The sequence below is a fragment of the Polypterus senegalus genome, chromosome 1, assembly GCF_016835505.1.
Source record: "Polypterus senegalus isolate Bchr_013 chromosome 1, ASM1683550v1, whole genome shotgun sequence".
NCBI classification, from domain to species: domain Eukaryota; kingdom Metazoa; phylum Chordata; class Cladistia; order Polypteriformes; family Polypteridae; genus Polypterus; species Polypterus senegalus.
Genome location: NC_053154.1, coordinates 316,840,247 through 316,862,862, shown reverse-complemented (window position 1 = coordinate 316,862,862; position 22,616 = coordinate 316,840,247). Strand labels below are relative to the sequence as shown.

Genomic DNA, 22,616 nt, shown 5'->3' with positions numbered 1-22,616 from the left:
AATTTTCAATAGCAGACACTATCCCCATTATCAGGATCGTTTCATGTTTCTACAGCTAAGACACTGCCATATGAATTTTTAGGTTAACTTTGTTAGTCAATCTGAACTGGCAACTATTTGTTTTATAGTTAAAAGCATTTGGTCACTATTTGTTGCTTATTTGACTGATCAAGCACATTTGCTTTAGTGTACACAAGACATGGTGTTCATATTGTGTGCTTTTTGCATTATGATCATTTTGGTTTTGACTTCTGTTACATTTTTAAATGTATGTATTACTCACCAGGTTTGGTAAAGGAAAGTGCATTGTTAAAGAATATGACCTTTTATAACCAGTGATGAATGTGCTCACAAAATTTACATGCATTATAGTCGTGTGTAATAGAATGCAGAAAATGTTATATTGCTAAGATAGATAATAGATATATTACACATTATAGTCATGTGTAATAGAACACAGAAATTGTTATATAATTACTGCTTCAATTCCATAGTGAACATCTTGTCAAGATGCTTTATACCTGAAATCTGTAAGATTCCACAATTTTACACTTGTAGTCCAGGCAGGTTTATTTGTGGATGCAGTTCAACTATTAGCTTTGAAATACACAATCTAATTCCTGAGCCAGTAGGGAGCTTCACTACCTTCCAAATACCGGGACAGACAAGCTAGATGGCTTTTGAGCTGGCTAATGCCATAAGACTGCTGTTATTGTCAAGCTAGGGTTTTATTTTGCTTGAACCTATTTATTGTTTTCCCTTTTTAAATCTAGTACAAACCCTGGATTTACATTACAAGTACATCTCAGATGTGTTTGGTTATTTTTCATTTTAAAATGTGATTATCGGGTTAGGTGCATAATAAATGGATAATGTATTGTAAGGGAAAGATATAATAGAAACCTGCATTCTCATACTAGATACCGAAAGGAACTGTTAAATGCTTATTTTGAGTTTAGTAAAAACACAAATGTGTTGCTACTGAAAGTGTAATATATGTAGTGTTGCATACATTTTATTATTTAAAAGTTGACTTAAAAAATTACCAGGAATATGCTATGTGCATACTCTAAAATGTTCTGAATGGTATTACAACCATGTAATTGATTAATATAAGACAGGCTAAACATCCACAGGACTGTGTCATTTACACATACATTCAAAAAAGACTGTAGGGTCTGTTGTATCGTCATTTGCAGACTGCTGTTTTAATTAAACCTGTAACATAATGCAGGATTACCACTTGGCATTTTGATTTGATTCCTTTGAACATTACTCACTCAATTGATTCATTTGATTTATGTCATTCATTAATAGGATCTGAGGCTGGCTCCATTGAAAAGTTCTTGTTTGAAGGATGAGGGGTCTCTGATTGAACTGAATAAATAAACTACTCCAAAAAATTAAAGTAATACTTTGAAAACACATCCGATCTTAATGGGGAAAAAGGTCCTGCTGGATATCTATACAGGCAGTCCCCAGGTTACATACGAGATAGGGACTGTAGATTTGTGCTTAAGTTGAATTTGTATGTAAGTCGGAACAGGTCCATTATTTTAATAAATGCTATTGTTGACCGATTGTAACCAAGTGCTCTGCCAATGAATGATGGAGTTTCACCTTTTTATTATTTCTACTTTATTTTCAATGGTGATGGTTTTTCTCTTCTTTACTGTATCACCAGCATTTGTATCAGATTTGTGTTTGAGACATTCTTGAAGGGTGAAGACAAAAGTGGCTCTGAGGCTAGGGATCTGTACTGGCAATCGGAAGGTTGCCAGTTCGAATCCCGTAAAATGCCAATAGGGACTTTGTTCTGTTGGGCCCTTGAGCAAGGCCCTTAACCTGCAATTGCTGAGTGCTTTGAGTAGTGAGAAAAGCGCTATATAAATGCAAAGAATTATTATTATTATTATTAAAAGGTTAAGATGAGCTCTTCTGCACAGCACTGTCCACGCTATCACAGCAGGAAGGCGCCTGTCATCAACACATCTGATGTACTGACAAGAGACAACTTCCTGCTATGTGCATAACAGAACAAGCAGGCTTGCTATTGAGAATGAATGGGGGTGGCGAGGGGCAGTTCGTTCACCAACCACCCACCACACGGTCACCTCCACAACAGTATGCTGCCTGCAGAGTCCGCCCACCGAGAATGAACACGGTGCGGCCAAAGGTGGGTAATGAATCGCCCACCACTGTCCCCATTCATCAGGCAGCCACCAGAGGCACACTACAATGCTACCCCACGCCGCCCCATTCACCCTCAATGGCCACCGTTCTGCCATAACCAGGTCACCATTTGCAGCATCACCAGCCACCCACCGAGAACGAACGGGGCAGCCGTGTGTGGTGGGTGGGCAGCGAAACGCCCCCCTCCGCTCCATCCAGCCTGCGTCCAGTCAGGAGCAGTAACTGCGGTGGCGTGGTGGGCGGGCAGCAAACCATCCCATCAAGCCTCTGTCTTGCACACAAGTGATAGATGTGGACCTGGTGACTATGGACCACGGGTCACCGCTTGCTGCCGGGAGCCACCCAAGGGACACTACACTGGGCGAGCAGTGAAATCACCCCCGTCCAGCCACCGCTTGCAGTGTCCCCAGGCCAAACATGACGGAGCTTCAGTTACTAAGGTGCATGCGTCGCAGCCACGGCCCCGTTTGTAAGTTATAGGTCGGATGTCCGTAACTTGGGGACTGCCTGTACTGATATGGACTGAGTAACAGGAATGAGAAGATGCTACATTGTTTGATGGAAATGAAAATAATCAATCTACAGAGGGCTGAATTCAAAGACACACCGAAAATCAAAGTGAAAAAATTATGTGGCCGGCTAGTTCATTTTGCTGAACTTTCATTTTAGCAACTCCAAATTGTACTCAGTAGTTTGTAAGGCCCCCACGTGCTTGTATGCATGCCTGACAACGTCGGGGCATGCTCCTAATTAGATGACGGAGGGTGTCCTGGGGGATCTCCTCCCAGATCTGGACCAGGGCATCACTGAGTTCCTGAACAGGCTGAGGTGCAACCTGGCGGCATTGGATGGACTGAAACATAATGTCCCAGAGGTGTTCTGTTGGATTTAGGTCAGACAAACGTGGGGGCCAGTCAGTGGTATCAATTCCGTCATCCTCCAGGAATTGCCTGCATACTCTCACCACATGAGGCCAGGTATTGTCATGCACCAGGAGGAACCCAAGAGCCACTGCACCAGCTAGGGTCTGACAATGGGTCCAAGGGTTTCATCCCGTTACCTAATGGCAGTCAAGGTGCCATGGTCTAGCCTGTAGAGGTCTGTACGTCCCTCCATGGATGTGCCTCCCCAGACTATCACTGCCCCAGCACCAAACCAGTCATACTGAACGATGTTACAGGCAGCACAACATTCTCCATGGCTTCTCCAGGCCCTTTCACGTCTGTCACATGTACTCAGGGTGAACCTGCTCTCATCTGTGAAAAGCACAGGGCGCCAGTGGTGGACCTGCCAATTCTGGTATTCTATAGCAAATGCCACTTGAGCACCACGGTGCTGGGCAGTGAGCACACTAGAGGACGTCGGGCCCTAAGGCCACCCTCATGAAGTCTGTTTCTGATTGATCGGTCAGAGACATTCACACCAGTGGCCGGCCTGCTGGAGGTCATTGTGTAGACTCTGGCTGTGCTCATCCTGTTCCTCCTTGCACAAAGGAGCAGATACCGATCAGTCCTGCTGATGGGTTAAGGACCTTCTACGGCCCTGTCCAGCTCTCCTAGAGTAACTGCCTGTCTCCTGGAATCTCCTCCATGCCCTTGAGACTGTGCTCTGAGACGCAGCAAACCTTCTGGCAATGGCAGGTATTGATGTGCCATCATGGAGAAGTTGGACTACCTATGCAACCAAACTCTGTAGGGTCTCAGGTACTGTCTCATGTTACCAGTAGTGACACTGACCATAGCCAAATACAAAACTAGTGGAAAAATGTCAGTGGCCTTCACCTGTTAAACCATTCCTGTTTTGGGGGTCGTCTCATTGTTGCCCCTCTGGTGCACCTGTTGTTAATTTCATGAACACCAAAGCAGCTGAAACTGATTAACAACTCCCTCTGCTACTTAACTGACCAGATCAATAGCCCAGACGTTTCATTGGCTTGATGCTATACTTGGATTACAAAGTGTTCCTTTGATTTTTTGAGCAGTATATTATCAAATAATTGATAAATATTCATGTATCTCTTTTTGGTTTGTTATAAACATCCTGGCTGATGGGTATACAGTAAAATGAGAGTGTTGGATATCATTATTTGTGCACTTTGTGTGTGTGTGTGTGTGTATGTGTGTGTGTATATATATATATATATATATATATATATATATATAAAATAGATAGATGTAAAGTAGCCCGTGTATGTGTTTTGTCTGTGATGGACTGGCGTTGTGTCCAGGGGTACCTGCCTTGCGCTCTGTGATTGCTGGGATTGGCTTCAGCTCCCTTCAGACCCTCCTCCCGATGAAGCGCGTTTAAAATATGCATGGATATGTAGTGCACATAATCGATCAATATTGTAATAACTATAAATTAGTATTGTTAAAAATGTAACTACTTTTTTCTGGAAGGACAGATTGGTGCAAATTCTTTGTGAATTTTGTTAATTCTGTTGTATTTTATTGCTAGATTTTTCTTTATTTCTTACATTGACAATTTCACATTTTCATCTTTCATCTGCTTTTATGCCAGTCGCCTATTATGGCGAATAATTAAACCAATGTCTGTTGAGATATGGAAGAAAAGCGCAGTTTATTTTCTAAAAGAAAATGGATCTCCATCCGTTAAGAATTTTCTGTTATAATTTTTGTGCAGTTCAGCAAAATTGGCGCGGTTGACAATACATCCGCTCCTTAATTTTACGAATCCATGTGATGTAAACTGCAGTTTACACATGCAGCGTTTTATACAGCTGTAGGCATCCCCGGCTGGGGAGGTTGTCTTAGCTCTTACGCGCATATGCTCCTTCATGACACCTCTTGTATAATCAAACTTGACTGACTGGGTGGTTTTAGAGAAAGATTGGCGTGTACATACGAAGACAAAACAGTATACAGAGATCGGGTGGAGATTAGAGATTTATGTTAACATGAAACGATTACTTCGAGTTCGGGTGAAACCCAACTCCACTCTTTTTTGGGTTATATTGAACACTTCTATGAACTTTAGTTAACCTTCTAGCCTTTCGCTGTAGCCAAATCTTGCAACCTTTTCTGGGGACAGATATATTCCTGTTACTGCGCGATTTCAGGTGAGGCGCCGTTTAATCTTCGGCACATTGTCGCCAAAGCCTCGGGATGTCGGCAGAAGCTTGTTTTGCAAGAGATAATGCGACATTATTGATGAGTACATTTCGAAAGGTCGAATCCCACATATTCAGAATGCAACATTGTGTTTGGCAGTTTGCAGCGCCTCATCGCAAAGATCTTGATCTTCCAGAGGCCTGGCATGGCGTCAGTTCAAAAAGTCAGTTGCTAACGGCGCGATCCTACAGGAAATGAGCGGGTTCAGTAGCGCGCCGTAACTTTTTTTTTTCCCTAATCCCGTGCTGAGGCTTCGGAGAGGTGAAACCAAGAAGGAGTCGCTCAAGTTTTTCCGGCAGTACCGCCCTTCGCCACACCCACCGTCTTACCTTCCAAGCTGCTGCCATGCCCACCAGGCTAACCTATAGGTCTACGCGAGGTGGTGGGAGGTGCCGGCGGCCCGCGTGTGCAGTCGAGAAACTAGGCTGCAGCACATTGAGCTACACCAAGCTGAGCAAGAGGTTGGGAGTCCGAGGGAGCAGCGAATACTTCGTTTTATCTTGAAGACCATGGTGGGAGATCACTGTGGTTACTCGGGCGACAGACCGACTTTGCTTAATACAACGGCATCAAAAAACGGACTGAGCTGCAAAATGGTCCTGCAAGCGATGGGAAGAGTATTACGGTAAAAAGAATCAAAATGCGCACTCTTGGCGCCGTTCGCAGTTATTGTCCGTCATTTGTGGGCTTTTGGCGTGCATGTGGGGGAGAAGTTCTACCTAGCGAATCCTTTGATTTGTTATTTCTGAGCATGCGATTCAACCCGCATTATAAATGAATTATTATATTAATGAATAAGGACGAAGGCGACATGTAGCCCTTATTTTCCTAAATTTTGTTTTCAGAGACGTGATTGGTTTTATATATAGCGCCTTTCACAGTTAGCGCCACTAAAACGTGCCTAGCTAAGCAAGCAAGGAGCCATAGCTTATCGTTGAACGCAGCATACTGGAAGGTAGTTTTCTAGTGAGACTATTTTATCAGTACATTATTCAGCAGGATTTGCATTTAAAACACGTTTATTGGGTCCTCTCCAGCAATGCTCTCCCCCAGCTTTTCCTTGTTTAATGGGCGGTTTGTTGATCAAACCTCCCGTTGTGCTCTCCGCATCCTCGTTTCCTGCTGAATCGCTGTGGCGTGTGATCTTAGACTTGCCTCGACGTTCATGCCGCTTCGCTTTGATCTTTTACTTTTTTCAGGAAAGGCGAAGATCACGTCGATAGGAATATTCTGTTTTTTATTCTTATGTGGTGCATTTTGGCAGACGACACGAAAGGGGGAAGCGTTAATCTTGCAGTTCTTAAAACAATTTGGAAGGACAGTACATTTCTAAACGTCAAAATCAGCTGTTACTAGAAAACTTGTTATATTAGTGAGCCACTTTCAGTGTCCATGTTAAAAGCATGCACTGTCTCATCGTTCTGAAATTAAAATTGTCATCAGTCTTAAACAGGTTAACCTTCTAATGCTTAAGGAGACAATGCGGTTGTATTTTTCTTTGAAGCTCTTTTGCGTTTAAATGAAAAGGAAAAACAAAACATTAGCAATGTTTTTGCAAAGCTCAGTTACATGCTATGAATTTGGAAGAAGTGCAGTCGTCACCCTGAGGCGACAAAAAAAAAACACTGAAGAGCTAAACTATAAATCACAGGGCTATAGGTCCACTCTTAACTATTGATTCAGTACAGCTGTGCCATACATTTTGTGATTTGCTTTGGTTGACATCTGATAATTACTGTACATCTGAACATAGTGTGATTGGAGTAATGCTTGCATAAATGAGTTTAATGAATGCTGCAAGATAGGCTTTAGCACATGGGACCCTGGGTACAGACAATGGATGGATTTATTTTTTATTTTTATTTTTTTTTTTTTAAAGTATTGACATTTGACTTCTGTACAAGACTATGTTAACTAATGCAGAACAACCACATTGCAGATGTATTGGAACAATTCAATGTAATTAAATTATTTGCTAAAGCCACATTTCAGGAGCTTCTTTAAGTTACATGTTTAGTTTGTGTTTGTTGTGCATAATTTGAAGGTAGTCTCAAAGTTACTCTTTACTGGAGCTGTACTATTGTTAACTATCCCAAAGCAACTGCAAATATTACAGTTGACAAGCAACAAAGCTTGCATTGTTCATCCTAGTAGAAGTGATTATCAATCCTTGTGTGTCGAATCAAACTAGTAGGATAGGCTAGAGTAGTTAACTAATGTGAACTTTGATCCTACTGTTAGGATTCCCTTTTTTTGAGAAGCGCACATTAAAGTGCTTATATGGCTGGCATAGGCTGGTTGTGTTCTCTTTCAGCAATACTGCAAAATCTGAACCAAACTATACACCTATCTAAATGAATACAACTGAAGTTCTGTTTTTAAAATATATATTTATATGTTCATGAAATAGATTTTATGTTAATATTTAAGTAGCAATGCTTTTTTACTTTCTCTTAAAATCAATAGAATTGTCTTTTTAATAGTATTATAAACAAGTTGAGTATACATTACTGTAAAGTGTGTTAAGCTTTCAATTTCCCATTTATATGTCATCTGAACCTACAATAAAACTCTGCAGATAGATATAGTTGTTTAAACATGATTAATGGTGTTAGAGATCTGTGTATTTTTAGGGTGGCACTGTAAGGCAATGCTTTACATTCAGTAGAAGTACCACAAGGAAAATTCATGTAGTTACTGGATGATGAGTGAGTAGGAGCTAGAGTGAAATGTTAAAATGTTTGTTACATGGGCTGTACAATTCATAGAGGAGAAAAATGCTTCTTATGCAAAGATAGATTTATGTAGGAATTCATTTCTAAACAGGTATTGGGGTGGATGGATTTCAGTGTACTTAAATACATGTTATTTTGGGTCAGTGTTCTTCCAACGAATGCTAGATAGCATTTCTGAGTGTAAACCGTGGAGGAATCTTTTCTTCACCCAAGTGATGTAAAATCAGATATTAGCTACTACAGAGATGTCCTGTATCAGTACAGTTTTTGTTAATTTTGTTTTGAGTGAGTAGGAGTAATGTTGTTTAACAGCTAAACAGTGAAGTTAATCTTTCTGGTGACAAATGTCTTATTGGGTCTGTGGCTTAGTGGTGGAAACTGCTGGTTACAGGTTTTACTTTCAAAGTGTGGTTCCGTGTCATGGTTATTTTGTCTTAGTTTCCCCAATTCTCCATACATTAAATTTTTGGGTGTATATAATGCTACATATTTCTTTTTGACAACTATTTTAATTTGGTATGTTAAAGAAATATTGTGTCAGTTTACCTGTTCTTTGTCAAGTGATTCAGATTTAATTAAAACCAAAATTAATTTTATATAGCTCGTCCTTCTGAACACCTTCTTAATGTGCTTTACATATACTCAGTTTGTGCTTCATTTTTTAGACAAAGTGGCTTACAGTGATTATGTTGTAAACTGGTAGCCTCCCCAATTAATAGTTTGATCTCCTCGCTTCTCTCTTTGTGACCCAACATTTCATCACCTATCTGTATGTGTATGTGAACAGGTGTTGCAAAGTACTTTTTTGTGGTGTTGACTATATGAAGGTGTGGTGTAAAATGTTTGTTTCTATGTGAATAATTTAAGGGTAAGTGACTCACTCAGGATCACACAGACACTCTGCTTTGTGATCTATAGTTAACAACTAGACCACTATAGGGTATGTTTCTTGTGACTGACCTGTTTAATTGTATAGCTTAATTGTATAGTTGTAATTGTATAGCTTGTATACAACCCTAACCCTAATTGTATTAGCTTGATTTGACTACCTCACAAATGGAAGTTTTTAAAATGTATAGTTTTTTGGTTTTTTTTTAACATTTTATCATTAGACAGTCTGGGTTAAGTAAATTTTGCAGATCAAATAGCCATGTTAGACATATGTGTAGATATTCGTATTTTGTTTACAAAGGCATGAATTTCTTGTAGTTTTCCAGTCTAAAGGGTTTTAGTAGTAATGTAAGTAAAGATAAAATGTAGGCTAAGGTCAATTAGTAATAGTGGAAATAAATAGGCCCTATTTTAAATATTTGTAAGCATGCAAAGTTTGTCATTTATTAGTTTATCTTATTGATCTTTCAGAGCAGTTGCAGGTATAATGCAGTTATTTCCATATTCGTGCAGCTGAAGCACTGATGGGTTAAATGACTCACTTAAGGTCATGTAGGAAGCTGAAGGTGAAACTTGTGGTTTATAGTCCAGCACCTTAGACCACACTGCATAAACTAAGACCTTTCTCACTATGGTGCAAGGTTACTTTTGGCAAGTTGTTGTACTGCTCCTGTGTGTCCAAACAAAGCAAGAGAAAACAGCTTGCATTGTCTGAATTTTTGGCTCTCTTCTTTTAAACAGCAATCATTGAATTGGAGCCAGACACTACAAAGCCTTATTTTCTTGTAGTGCATTTGGACTGAATTTTAGTTTTTACAATCTTCTGATTTGGGCTAGTAGTGTAGTTTCCATAATAGAGCCATTAAACAAATGCTTGCAGTTTAAGTTAAAATAAATTACATCCTTATTTTTTTCCTTCTTTTAAGAGAAGATTGAAAAACATTTAGGTTATTGAGTTGTTAGTTAATTTTAGCACTAATCCCAATTTAAAATAAAAGTGACCTTCATTCATACTCATTTATAATATCTTAAGTAGCAGTATTGTCATGTGTACAGAGTACAGTAAAATTCTTGATTGCATGTCTAACAAGCATACTACCTGTTGTCACTCTACTCCATAATAAACAGATGTATTAGCAGGTTTGAGGAGAGGTTATTTTAAGTAACGTCAACAATTAGTATATCTCCTTGAGTATTTCCACAATTTGAGTGCTTCTTCCCACCCACCCCAATGTTTTTTGTTTTTTTTTTGTTTTGCTTGCTCTGTAGTCGCTTGTGGCTTATGTCATTAAATTGCAGCAGCATTCATTTTTGCTTTTTTGCTCAGAGGTCATGGTGGAAATTTCCAAAGCGCTTAGAGAAAAACCTATTTCTTCATTATTTGCAAAACATGCATTTAGCTAATGCTTTTATCCAAAGTGATTTACAGATCACACTGTTAAATGCAATTTCCATGTTTTTTTACCTTGGATTTCTTTTGAATGAATTAAAATGTTTCCTAGTCATACTGTTGTAATGGTTAAACTTGTAACTGTGGTTTAAAGTCCGATGCTGTGGTCACTAGCTGATTGCAACTTTATGAACATTTCAGCACTTTATAGGTTAACACTCCAATCCTGATAGTAGTTCAAACATTTTAAACTCTGGGGTAATATTTCCATATCATTCTCTATTTTTATGAAAATGTGCCCTTTTTTAAAGGAGAATTAAACAGCAGAATGCCTGCATAAAAGGAGATGATAGTTTAAAGTGAATGCTTATCTCTTGAATCCACCACATTTTCAATATGTTTGATTTGTGTACAGCTAATAATTATGTAATTAGTTAAAAAAGCAAATCTCTAATCATTTTTAATGTATCATCATTGCATGCCTCCTTATGGCCATTTACTGTCACCAACCTGGTTGACTTTTTTTGCCAGGAGAACAGACTCAAATCTGGGTTGTCTCTTTGACTCTATTTGGAGATGCACCATATGTTGGAATGCTTGCGTGAAAGTACCTTTTAGATTGGACAGACTTCAGCAGTTTTCACATGTTTAATGATGATGTTTTTGACTCTGGATAAATGTTTGTGGATTAGAACAAAAGGTAGAATCTTGCTACAGCTAAACACCTAAGAGTAACACACCGAGTAACAAAATGTTAGCTGAGAAACATTGCTGTTTGCTTTTTCAATAGAATAGGAATTGATTAGATCCTTCACATGGCACACATCTGCTGGACATATTTTGTTTGTTCTCTGTTACTAAATATCTGTTTCTCAGTGAAACTTTAAAGTGGGCAATGTTTTTCACAGAATTCAAGTAGTACTCCTGATACATTTGTTTCTTCCACTTTGTATTTAATGAAAGCTTTTAAAACTGTCCATGGTTTTTGATATTGTGTTTGTTACTAGCTCCATTTTTCTTAGCAAAGTACTTCCATTTTTGCTGCACTTGAACTGCTGGTTTTGGAGCTGTTACACTTTCTTACATGTCCCAGCTAGTTAAGAATTATGGCTTAATTACTAGGGATCTCTACACCCTGTCCTAAATAATAAGCATACTTATAATGCCAGTTACAAAAAACAAATCAAATTTATTTCAAATCTTTCTTCAGAGTTATCATGCAGCCGAAGTCAGTTTTTTTATTCTTTTAATGTTTGTTTTTTTAAACAAAATTTCCCCCTTTTTTATATTGATTTTAGCATGGCATTATCAATGTATAAAGCAGTATGTAATTCACCTGTTTAAGATATGATTTTGTTTGCCTATTTTTCAGGATTGTTTTATTACAAGTCATTGAAACTTCCATGAGAAATGCCGTAGCAGGCACGCAGTGAGATGGCAGAATTTAATGCTGGCACATTGCTGAAGAAGTGGTGTTTTTCATTGAGTTAATTGCTTACATACCCCTTTCTTTCACCCTCACTAATGAACCTGAAAGCTTGTGTGAATATCTAAGCACTTTACAGTATAGATAGGGCTGTTTTACTTGTAACGTGTTTGCACCAAAGCCTTCTGACCACAAAAGTGACACCTGGATGACTTTCTTTGAACTTAAGTGTACATCATAAAACATGCTCATCATTTTTTGACAGATAACATTTGCTTTGTTTGGCTTCAGGGTTTAAATCTATACATACTTCTTAAGCTGAAGCAGTCAAGTGAGCTGTATCTGTATGCCTAATAACCGTGACTATTGACGCCTTAATAATAAATCACATATGTAAAAAATTATAATAACAAATATGAGCAAACATTTTTGAGACTTGAATGTGATTGCATGTATGAAAGCATCAGCTTGTTTTCTGTCAATACACATTTTTCAACTTTCATTTTTATCTGTTGACTTAAGTTGAGATGAGTCATTTCTTTGTGAATTCATTTCCGGTACAATGATTTGATCCATGATCATACCAATCATCATGATGATTATGATGTAATTTTTCTGTGTTTACTGAGTTTGGCTAAGTGCCCCAAACCCTTTCCCTCTACATCATCTGACACCATCAGTTTCAAACCTCCCTCAGGGCCTCATTCCCTACGCCTTCATCTTGGAGTACCACTTCCCCAAAATGTCATCTCCTTTACACTGCACATGCTCAAACCACCTTTTTCGCAACACACCACTTACTGCCTCAATACAAAGTCTTTCCTTTAACTCAGAATTGATCTTCCTCTCACTCTGTGATACTCCAGTCATTCACACCTTTCTTCGTTGCAGCTTTGCTTCATATTCTGCTTTTATCAGCCACGTTTTACTCCCACATCATACTCTTTAAAAGGCTTTCATAAAAGTTTCCCCATTAATGCCTGAGAGGTTTCTTTAGAAGTCAGAATGGGGAAACAGCTTCCAGAATTTCGTCTGTGACATTCTTCACTTGTTTTTTGTTTTTCCCCCAATATTTCTAAACTCATCCTGTGGAATACTTTAATATTATTTGAAATTCATATCTAAAATCAATCTGTCTTTAGCTACCTGTGAGAGTTTGGTAGTGTTTGATTTTTTTCACTGTGCAGATATGTCATTAATAGTTTTCTTACCTGTTGAAGACGGGTTGAAAGCTAAATAATCAAGCAGAGGGACTTCAGAGTTAACTTTTGCAATGCACCGTGCAATACATGTGTCTCTGCCAAATTTCATTTGTTATAGGATTCGTAAAAGCAGTGCTAATGTTTGTGATGCATCAACTTTTAGAATGATAAAGACTGCAACAGGATGGGCACACAGACTTGTTTTTTTTTGGCAGTAGAAAGGCATGTTTCCTTGGCATTCCAAATGTGATGCTTAGAATGTTGCCACTTTAAGTCCTAAATTATAACAGGGGTGCATAGTTTTTTCTGTAAGTGGCATTTCCTGTTTTATCATACAGCACTTTAAAACTGTCTAACTGGAGAGCTGAAGGTAAAATCCCAGTCCCTATACATCTGTTCCACAGCCCTGATCTAGAACATCAATCATGCAGCTACTTGATTCTTAAGGATACCCTTTCTCATTAGAATCTTTGAGTTGGCATCTCAGTGCCACTGAATGTTGTGTTTTTTCCTCTTAGCTTCTGATTTATCTCATTTTGTTGCTTGTGAACCATTTTCTCCTTGTTTCTTTTGCTCTCGCCCTCTGTCTGGATTTTCTCAGAGTCATTTCATTGCCTTAAAAGGTGCTGTGTGCTACTTGACTGTTAACACGTGCCAAGCCATTTCAGCAATGCTGCTGGGTTAGTTAAGATTGGAGATTGTGAGGGAGAGTTTGTATCTCTGTACTCCGGATGTTGTCAGTTGAGTTTTTGGATTAACAAAATCATTCTAATTTAGTTTAGCTCCCTAATTTTCTTCTCTTTTGGTTATAGGTGATACATGAGCAGTCTCTATATCAGTGTTATATGTAAACATAAAATTTTCTTTTATATATTTCAGATGTTCTGCAAAAAGCAATTTAACATTAAAAAAAAAAAAGTGTTGTTTTTCATTTGATTATGATAATGCAATTTAGGACTATAATGTAATTTTACTGTTCCAAAAACTTAAGTCCATGCTCAGAACTACTGACTATATGAAGGGTAGGTAAAGTCCTTTGCTTCCAAAAATATTTATTCATTTTTATTTTTTATTTAAATAATAAATACATTGTGTTCTTTGGCCACTGTCCATGGTTATGTGGATTCATTATACTGTACTTTGTGAGAGAGTAAAACATGTAAATGATTAGAAAACATTACTCATTTCTCAAAGTCTCATACTCCATTCTTGTACTTGATGTATATTACATTTTGCAATATAATTGGTACAGTCATCATTTAAATCCTCCTGGTCTTTTTCAAATATTCCTTCTTGGGAGCTGCTCTGTTTCTGAAGCAATTCAATTCATTTAACATTTGAACAGCTTTAGACCGGTATTGTTTTATATATTTATAACAAATAAAATAATAAACAACTCCAGGCTTTTTTCTTTTCTTATCCTACTGCATTTTATTTTTGTCAGTAAAAAGTATACATTTAGTCTTCATGTGTAAACTTTAAAGAGTTAAAACATGGAAGTGTACATGCAAAGCTATTTGCAGCTCTGCTCAAGGTGTATTCAGATCAGGCTATAATGGAAATGTGCCTTTTGTGGTTTGTTAATACTTGATTCACATCTATGTATAATTGCACATGTTCTGTTAATTTTGTTTTTGTAATGTATTTGTTCCCCCGTTTATGAACAATTTATAAAACTGAAAACAGGGTACTGTTTTGTTTGTACTAAATACAATACATTAGCATCCTCAATTGTGTTATACAGGCCAGTAAAGGCAAGATGCTAGTTAATCACCTTTAGTTTTTAAGATGCCAATAAGTATCTCAAGTGTTCTGTGCATGGCCTAAGCTCTCATTGCTTTGTGTTTTCAAGACAGAGGCCTGTGATCTAACACATTATGATTTATTGTATCTGCTTTTAAAAGAATCTAACTTGTTGTTTGCTGGTTTGCTTCCACTACCTGTTATGTGTGTAAAATCAAATTTAGGAATTTTCTGAGTAGTGGTGTGCTTCTATCAATGTTTATATAATAAATTATTAAAATGCTTGTTTGAGGGTTATGCTGTGCTTGTCAGTGGTGGTGTTTTTACTTATGAAAGAATTCTTCCTAAGGCCAAAACAATGCTTTACAGTCAGTTGGTGGCTCCGTAATGGTTTGTTTCCCTGCACCCATTTTTGCTGGCATTGGCTTTGGCTTTTTGTAAATCTGAATTGGATGCATGAGTGTTGGAAATGAATGAGTTGAAATAATTAAACCTGGTACATTTAAATCCTTTGAGTTTTTGAGAGGTGTGTTCTTTGCAAAATGTAAATGTCAGATTCATGACATTTAACCTATCAATAAAGTACAGAAGTGAAGATTTCTGCTGTCTTTTCACATTTACAGTGCCTATTGTATGAATGTTAAATATTTTTAGAAGACTATAGAAAATGTAAATTTAATTTATAACTTTGTTTCTGGGAACCATTTTGTAGCTCAGTTTATATTACTATTATTTTTTTAGATGTCTTTATCCAATGCAACTTACAAAGTAAGCTATGATACATACAAGAACAAAGGTGCACACAGCAACAGAGAGCAAGATTAAAAAAAAAAAAGAAAACGAGCGTAAGGGAGTAGAGCTACTACAACTAGACTAAAATAAAAAATAGCTCTTTATCAGTATAACAGCAGCTATCCTGTACGAGAAAAGCTAAGCAGGTCCAACATATTTAATAAAAGGTTTTTCAAGACACCTGAACAGAGGTAAATTGGGAACAGTACAAATAAATAAAAGGAGATCATTCTGTAGCTTTGGAGCATAGGGTTACAGAAGAAAGAAAGAATTCAGGTTAATCCACAAAATTTACAAGGTTATCTGGAGAATGATAGATCACGATGAAAAGCAGATTATAGGGGAAGGTTACTAAAACAGCTTGAAGTTCAAAATGAGAAATTGAGAAGGTGCTAAGAAGATCAGAAGCAGTAAATATCCAGTTAGGAGATGAGAGAAGACGAGTGCTAGCACCTCATCCAGAGGCACATGGAATGTGAGAAAACATGTAAGAGGAGGAAAGTGCAACACTGTAACTCTTATTATACAAAGTAATCCACATTTCTGTCCATCTGCAGAGACGGATAGGTAGAGATGACATCAGCCTTTTTGCCAGCTTGAATGACTGTTCCACAATCCCTCAAACATCAAAGACCTTGAGGCTGAAAAATAATATTAATTCTTTACAATATTATAGCATTTTTCTGACTATTTAAAAGTGCTTTAATGAGTGGGGAGCCACTTAATTCACATCTAATATGTTGCTTCCCAGGATATCCAGGGATCATCTATGACCACAGATAATCAGGACCTCGGTTTTATGTCTCATCCAAAGGACAGCTGCTCCATCTTTTTCCTAGATGGTCACCCATTCAAGTACGGGCCTTGCCCAAACATGCTTAGTTTCTTGTCGATGACCTCTACTGAAGTGTCTGTGGTATGGCTGCTGGATAAGGAAAAGAGATTACAATAGAAGGAATGTAGACCCATCTGCATGGGTGGTGGACACGGTAGATGGAAAAAATAGCAAGAATAGGGAGTGTGAAGGAAGACATTCTGAAAGAACAAACCTTAGTAAAATGTGCGAACTACAGATATTGAGGACTATCACTACATCACTTGAAAGATCTATAGGCAACTGACAGCTATTTGCAACATAAAGGGATTAACAACTTGACAAAGAAGAACTAAGAAAAGCTCTTGACGAACACAGTTTAGTAGACGAGAAACATCTTGTTTTTCGACAGCTGCTTGAATATCTAAATCACTCTACTGCCAACTAGCCCACTTAATCATATGCAGAGTACAGTATTTTAGTGTTCCCTGTGTCTACATGAGCATGATGAAGAAGGTTCAGTATATCTGTCTGTCTCTAACAAATGTTCCATGTAAGGTTTTTTTGCCCAGTGTAGGTAACATTTTCCACATTCCTTAGTATGAACGGGCACTATTCCATGCCAGCAATCTGAATGGAAAAAATCTAAGCACAACAAACTTACTTGATATTAATCCAGGGCATGGATATATTAATGACTTTTACAACTTTGTCTTCTCTTTGTTTAAAGGTGCTTAGCAGCACATTCTGCATGGCAGGTACATCAGATACCAAATTGCAATTCTGTTATGGTTATACGCATGAAGTAATTAGTATTGCTTACAAGAAATGTAACAGTTTCTGTAACATTTGTGAGGAGGATAAATGCTATCTATCTATTGTAGCAACATTATTTAAGAAAAGCATTATAATACTGTATCTACAGACAGGATTGACAGATTGTAGTATATTAAACATTTGAAGGCTAAACTTCTGTAAGATTAAAAGCAAAGCAAATCTCTGGCTATGTGTGTGTATATATATATATATATATATATATATATATATATATATATAAATTATTTTTTTTATGGGGCAAATAAAGGAAGAAAAGTTAGACACTATGTTTCGGCTGTGTAGCCTTCATCAAGTGTACAATCTGAATAGGAAAAAATAAGTAGCGTATATTGGAAGTCAAAAAGAGAACAAAGCTAGTGCAGATGAAAGGAGAAAAGTTCAGACAAAGCTGCCTTTAGAGAAGATGAAGGGAGAGATTTATGAGTTAGTTGGTCATTGAGACGTGGAGGAGTATGTGGTCCAAGAGTAAAAATGATATGTATATAATGACTTTAAGTTCTTTAAAGTTAGGCAAGGGAAAAAGCCAAAGATTCTAAATAGATCCAAATTTACAAATGCCTGATGAGTCCTAGTCCGGTCCCAATTACTAAACAATTAACTTGATCAACAGTGTAATTAATTAAAGTGTGTCTGTCTGTCTGTTTACAGCCACTACCTGTGATGTAATCTGTGGGAGTATTTTGAAAACCAGAGGTTTGGCACACACTACTTCAGATTTCAATATATGAAAACAAAACTGACAAGTGTTTTCTCTTTGAAAGAAGACTGGAAATTCTTGTGTGAATCTGGTAGGGCCCAAGTTGTAATCCATTAGCCTTATAGGGTGCCCTAAGGGAAAGCTGTTAACCACAGGTTTGCCAGTTGAGTTCTCAGCTGGCTGCATTGGTATAAATATGGAAACACATGTGATTGGTAATGCTAGCTAAACAAAACACTGCTTGTGTCTCAGACCTTTCAAAACAACCCATACATGCCTTTAAGTGACTTTTAAATTAATTTTACATGACTTTGGTTTTACGATTTGAATCTTTAGGAACACTTTTTTGTCTCTAAATCTTAATTGTATGTCTTCAAGTCTTCATTATTTTCAATTTCTTCTAATGTTAAGGTACCTCATAAGATTTTTTAAGGCACCACAGAATGTAGTGAAATGTAGTCAAAGCTCTGTACATAGTTTTCAGTTTTTTTTGGAGCTCTTCTGTCAGTTGCATAGTAAGGGTGTGGAATTCTGTTCTATGATTGAAGCTTCAATTACATTTTGTGCCCATGATGTACTTATGATAATGAACATGTTCAAAATGCAGTGCTTTTGAAATGGATTTACTTAACATCATGCAAATTAGAAGATTAGTAACTTATACAGTGTGAATGGGTATTGTATGTTTATAAGGCATATTGTGTAAATTTTTTTGTGTTTTGTAAATGGAAGTTCCATGTTTAAAAATAAATTGAAATTTGAATTGAACAAAAATAACTTGGCAATTAAGGATTCACATGCGGCATTCTTCGTGTACTTCGATAAAAATAAATAGCACGGTGTCATGTCAAGTAACTTGAGAAGCGTTCTGAGTAAAGGAAAGCATGTTTGCTGCACAGTCAGTCCTGTAGAGATGTGATGCAGGATTGAAAGGAAAACTTTGATTTTCTTTCCTTCTAGAGATAAAACAAAGGATAATTATTTATTTGGTTAAGGTGCCCCTTGAAGTAATACGCTTAAGTTTAAACAGCCCTGTATGAAGCTATCTGGAAACAATTCTACATGTTTATTCATTAATTTTCCATCCATTCATTTACTAAACACACCCAGTTTAATTGTTGAGGACTTAACCTAGCCAAGCAGTAGGTACCAAACCTGTTTGGGATGCCAGTTCATTGCATGTTATGATTAATAGTAAAGTAGTTAAAGTCTGTTTGGTTATCTTGAATGTTTGTAACATTATTGCAAACTTTTGCATAGTTCATGCACAGACATTGTAATGTGTTACCAAAACACTGGAAGTATTTGCTTGGCGTAGATTCCAAGATTGTTTTCCTCTCTTATTTCTTAATCAACATGATATGGACTCTACGTCTCTTAGTTTGAAGAAGTGAAGGGAAATTGTTACATGAATTCCAGAAAATTTGGCATTTGGAAGGAGACAGGATGAGACACGCCGAGAAAGTCTTCTTAATCCTGCAGGAATGTAAACCGTTTCTGTTCGTTGTGGCGGTTAATGTTTTTTTCTCTGAACAGGTTTTTCTTTGGAAGATGTCAAAGAACCCATTCTGTCTTCTTTTTATTATGTTTCCCTGTCATTAAAGAAAAATCTTCTTTAAATGACTGCAGGGCCAGGATTTTTATATTTAGCAGAGAGGGCAGAAATTTCACCAGACCAACCTTTTCTCCCTCCAAGCAACAACTTAAAATTGGGGGGTGGATTTTATCAAGAATGATCTTAACATGAATTGCCTGATTTTTATCTTAACATGTGCACATACTATATTTATTCACTGAGATTTTCTAATCAGTAGTTAAAACACAAATACTACTAGAATGAATACCATCAAAATTAAAATCAAAAATTTAGTACAGCATAAAATAGTAAATGCCAACATATGTCACGATACTTTAATTTACAACATCTCAATTATAAAATCTTTCCATTTGTCAGTTTTACGACATTTGCTATTCTGAGATGTTTGTTTGCATCACTGCATGCAGTAAACATCAGCTGCTTAATATCACTTACTTAAATATAAAGTAAAATTAAGTAAAAATTAAATTCTTACAAGCTATGGATACTTTTTCTTTCCAAGTCTCTTCTTTTTTACATTTTGCCTTCAAATGCCTTTATGTGAAACTTCTGAAGATCAGTCACCCATATATTTGCACTCTTATTTCTGTTTGTTTTGCATTTCTTTTTCACCTGAATATTTTTAGTGTATTGTTGTATATTCTTGTCTATTTCTGGAGGACTCGCAGAATAAGATTTTCATTGTCATGAGTACATATGATATTAAAGTTGAAGTTGAAGTTGTTGAACAGCCTTTGTGTTGTTTTTATGGTATAAACACCCAGATGTTTGCTATAGCTTAATGTCTGTGGTCAAGAATTACCCACAGACAGGGCTTCAGTAACACACTTGTAATTGACAGCTGTGTATCAGTCACTATTGTACAATTCAGATATGTGCCTTGATATTTACAGGTGACAATACTACTACTACATGTAATGAAATATGCTCTTTGACTATGTTGGTTACATTTTCATTGTTATACTAGTGAATGCTTATCTGGCTTCAAAAATACAATAATTCACACAAACATAGTGTGATCTGATGTATTTTTAGGAGTAAAGTGTGTTGTTTAAGCAGCCCCACTAATTGCACTTCTTTGATTTTACATGCTGCTAGCATATTAGGTATCCGGTGATTAGAATGGACTGTCTTGTGCTGGCATTAATGATGGCATGAGCTGAAACACACAAGTGTGTGGAAAATATGGAGTTTCTGAAACACAGACTGAATACACAGAGCAGCTTATTTTTTTCACTCTTGTAGACTACTTGTCCTAAAAGTACTTTTTTTTTTTTTTAAGTGATATCTTTATTCGGCACTGCAGGTGTAAAGTTTTTACAGTTTTTTCATCATTGGTTTTGCCTCCTATTACAAACACTTGCAGGTAAGGTTAATGTACAGTACAGCGCCAATTTGAGTAAGCGTGGACATGTGTGCACATAAGTGAACCGTATGTCACCTTCCGAGACTGGTTCCCATCTTGCACTGCTGTTAGGGTAGGCATTGGCTCTCCACAGCAGCCCTGATTTGTCCTTTAGAAAGTTCTTTAGAAAGTGGATGGATGGAAGGGCGTGCAGCTGGACACCAGATCATTACATTCAGAGGATGAACACAGAAACTTTGTTCCCTTGTAGTTGAGCTTTGCATGTGTGTTTTTTTTTTTTTTAAATAAATGAGCCAGTGATCCGTCTGTTGTTTTTCATTTCTATATTGAGAGACATGACAAGTTTAAAAATGGTTGCGACTCACATCTGATTGATCACATCTTAATGATCTGAAAGCATTCATGAATCATGTATTTTTGTGTCTGAACTCCCCATAATTGGTTACTATTGGCAATAAAGACAGCCTTTTGGTTTTGAAAGAACAGCAGGATTTTCCAGCTTTATTAAGTTAAATCATGTGGGATTTTTAAATTAAAAGATGCAATCCTCACAATCCCACACTTTAAGTCCTAGAATTGGTGACTTGAAGGGTTGATTTTAAAGTTAACTAACCATGTTTTACAAAAGGAAAAAAAAAGAGATTTCTGGGACTCTCTAGGACCCTTAATGGCATAAGGAAATGGATATATATTTTACAAATATTTATCGAGGTAGGCTTCCCCTAACCCCAAATCCAACTCCCCCACAGCTAATGAGTTAGTTTCATTTCACTGTAGCAGTGATGACAAAATCTACTAAATACAGTATATCTTCAGGGAAATCATGCATTTATATAATTGCCAACTTTATCTATAGACTTTTCATATCCCTAACCACAGTCATGTAGTTTTTTCTACACTGCATGCCTTAACTGTCTTGTTAAATCTCCCAGGGTCACTCAAATGCCCTGTAAGGGCTTTGTAGAAGTAGCTTTGCAGATAATATAGACCAACATCTTAGTAAAATAGTGGTCATTGTGACTAATGACTGAAAGAAATGCTTTGATTCAGTGTGTGTGTGTGAACATTTTGAAAGGAATGTAATTTGCAAACTATTACTTGTTACGTATACACAACACAATGAACATCTGCTTCATGTTGTCCTCCCTACATGTCTTTGTGAGTACTTTGCCTTTTTCAAAACCGCTTGAGGAACTGGGACAGCCAAACGAGGTGTGGTATTTCAAGTGGCAAGTAGGGGCTAGCCAGGCAGTCTGCTGCTGCTTTTAATGTTTTACAGTAAAGTGCTGCTTTCTTAGGCATATGTGAAGGGAGGAGCATTTGGACCGTCTGGTTTTATGACACCGATACAAATTAATCTGTCCTTAGGACACAGAAAGAGAGTGAGAGACTGAAAGAAAAAGGGGTCGTGTCCTCAGGTGGTGCATGACAAAATGTTGAAAAGAGAAAGAGCTGACTGCCTTTTGGCTTTTACTGTACATGACTTCCTGTTATGTGTCATAAATAATCTAAATTTTGACAATTAAAAGGAACAGAGGTGGAGTTTCCCACTGCTTTAGTTGCATATTGTTTTCTTCAAAATAGAAAGCAAAAGTTTTTAGTAATTCCTTCAGTCTAGAGCATTATTAGTAGGATGCACAATTGCAAGACAATTTACAGCACAAATAAGCCTGGAAAAAGCTGCCAGAATGAAAATTATGAATTAATTGAAGTGCTAAAATCTTAATGTAAATGTGTGCGATTTGCTTAACTCCCGAAAAGCAGTGCATTTTAGAAGAACAAAGATAATTTAAAACATGAAC

General features: G+C 37.2%; 1 protein-coding gene across 4 annotated transcripts in view; it reads left to right on the top strand.

The window, feature by feature from the left end:
- Positions 1 to 22,616, top strand: part of LOC120515490 (MOB kinase activator 2-like) — a 241,829-nt gene that overhangs the window by 173,458 nt on the left and 45,755 nt on the right. The window contains exon 1 of one of the 4 annotated variants that reach the window (XM_039736555.1): positions 5,703 to 5,949. The exons of the other annotated variants lie outside the window; for them this stretch is intronic. Coding sequence (XP_039592489.1) covers positions 5,834 to 5,949 — 116 coding nt within the window. The 5' untranslated portion in view covers positions 5,703 to 5,833. Of the gene's footprint in view, positions 1 to 5,702; positions 5,950 to 22,616 lie in introns of those variants that run through there. 4 annotated transcript variants of the gene reach the window in all.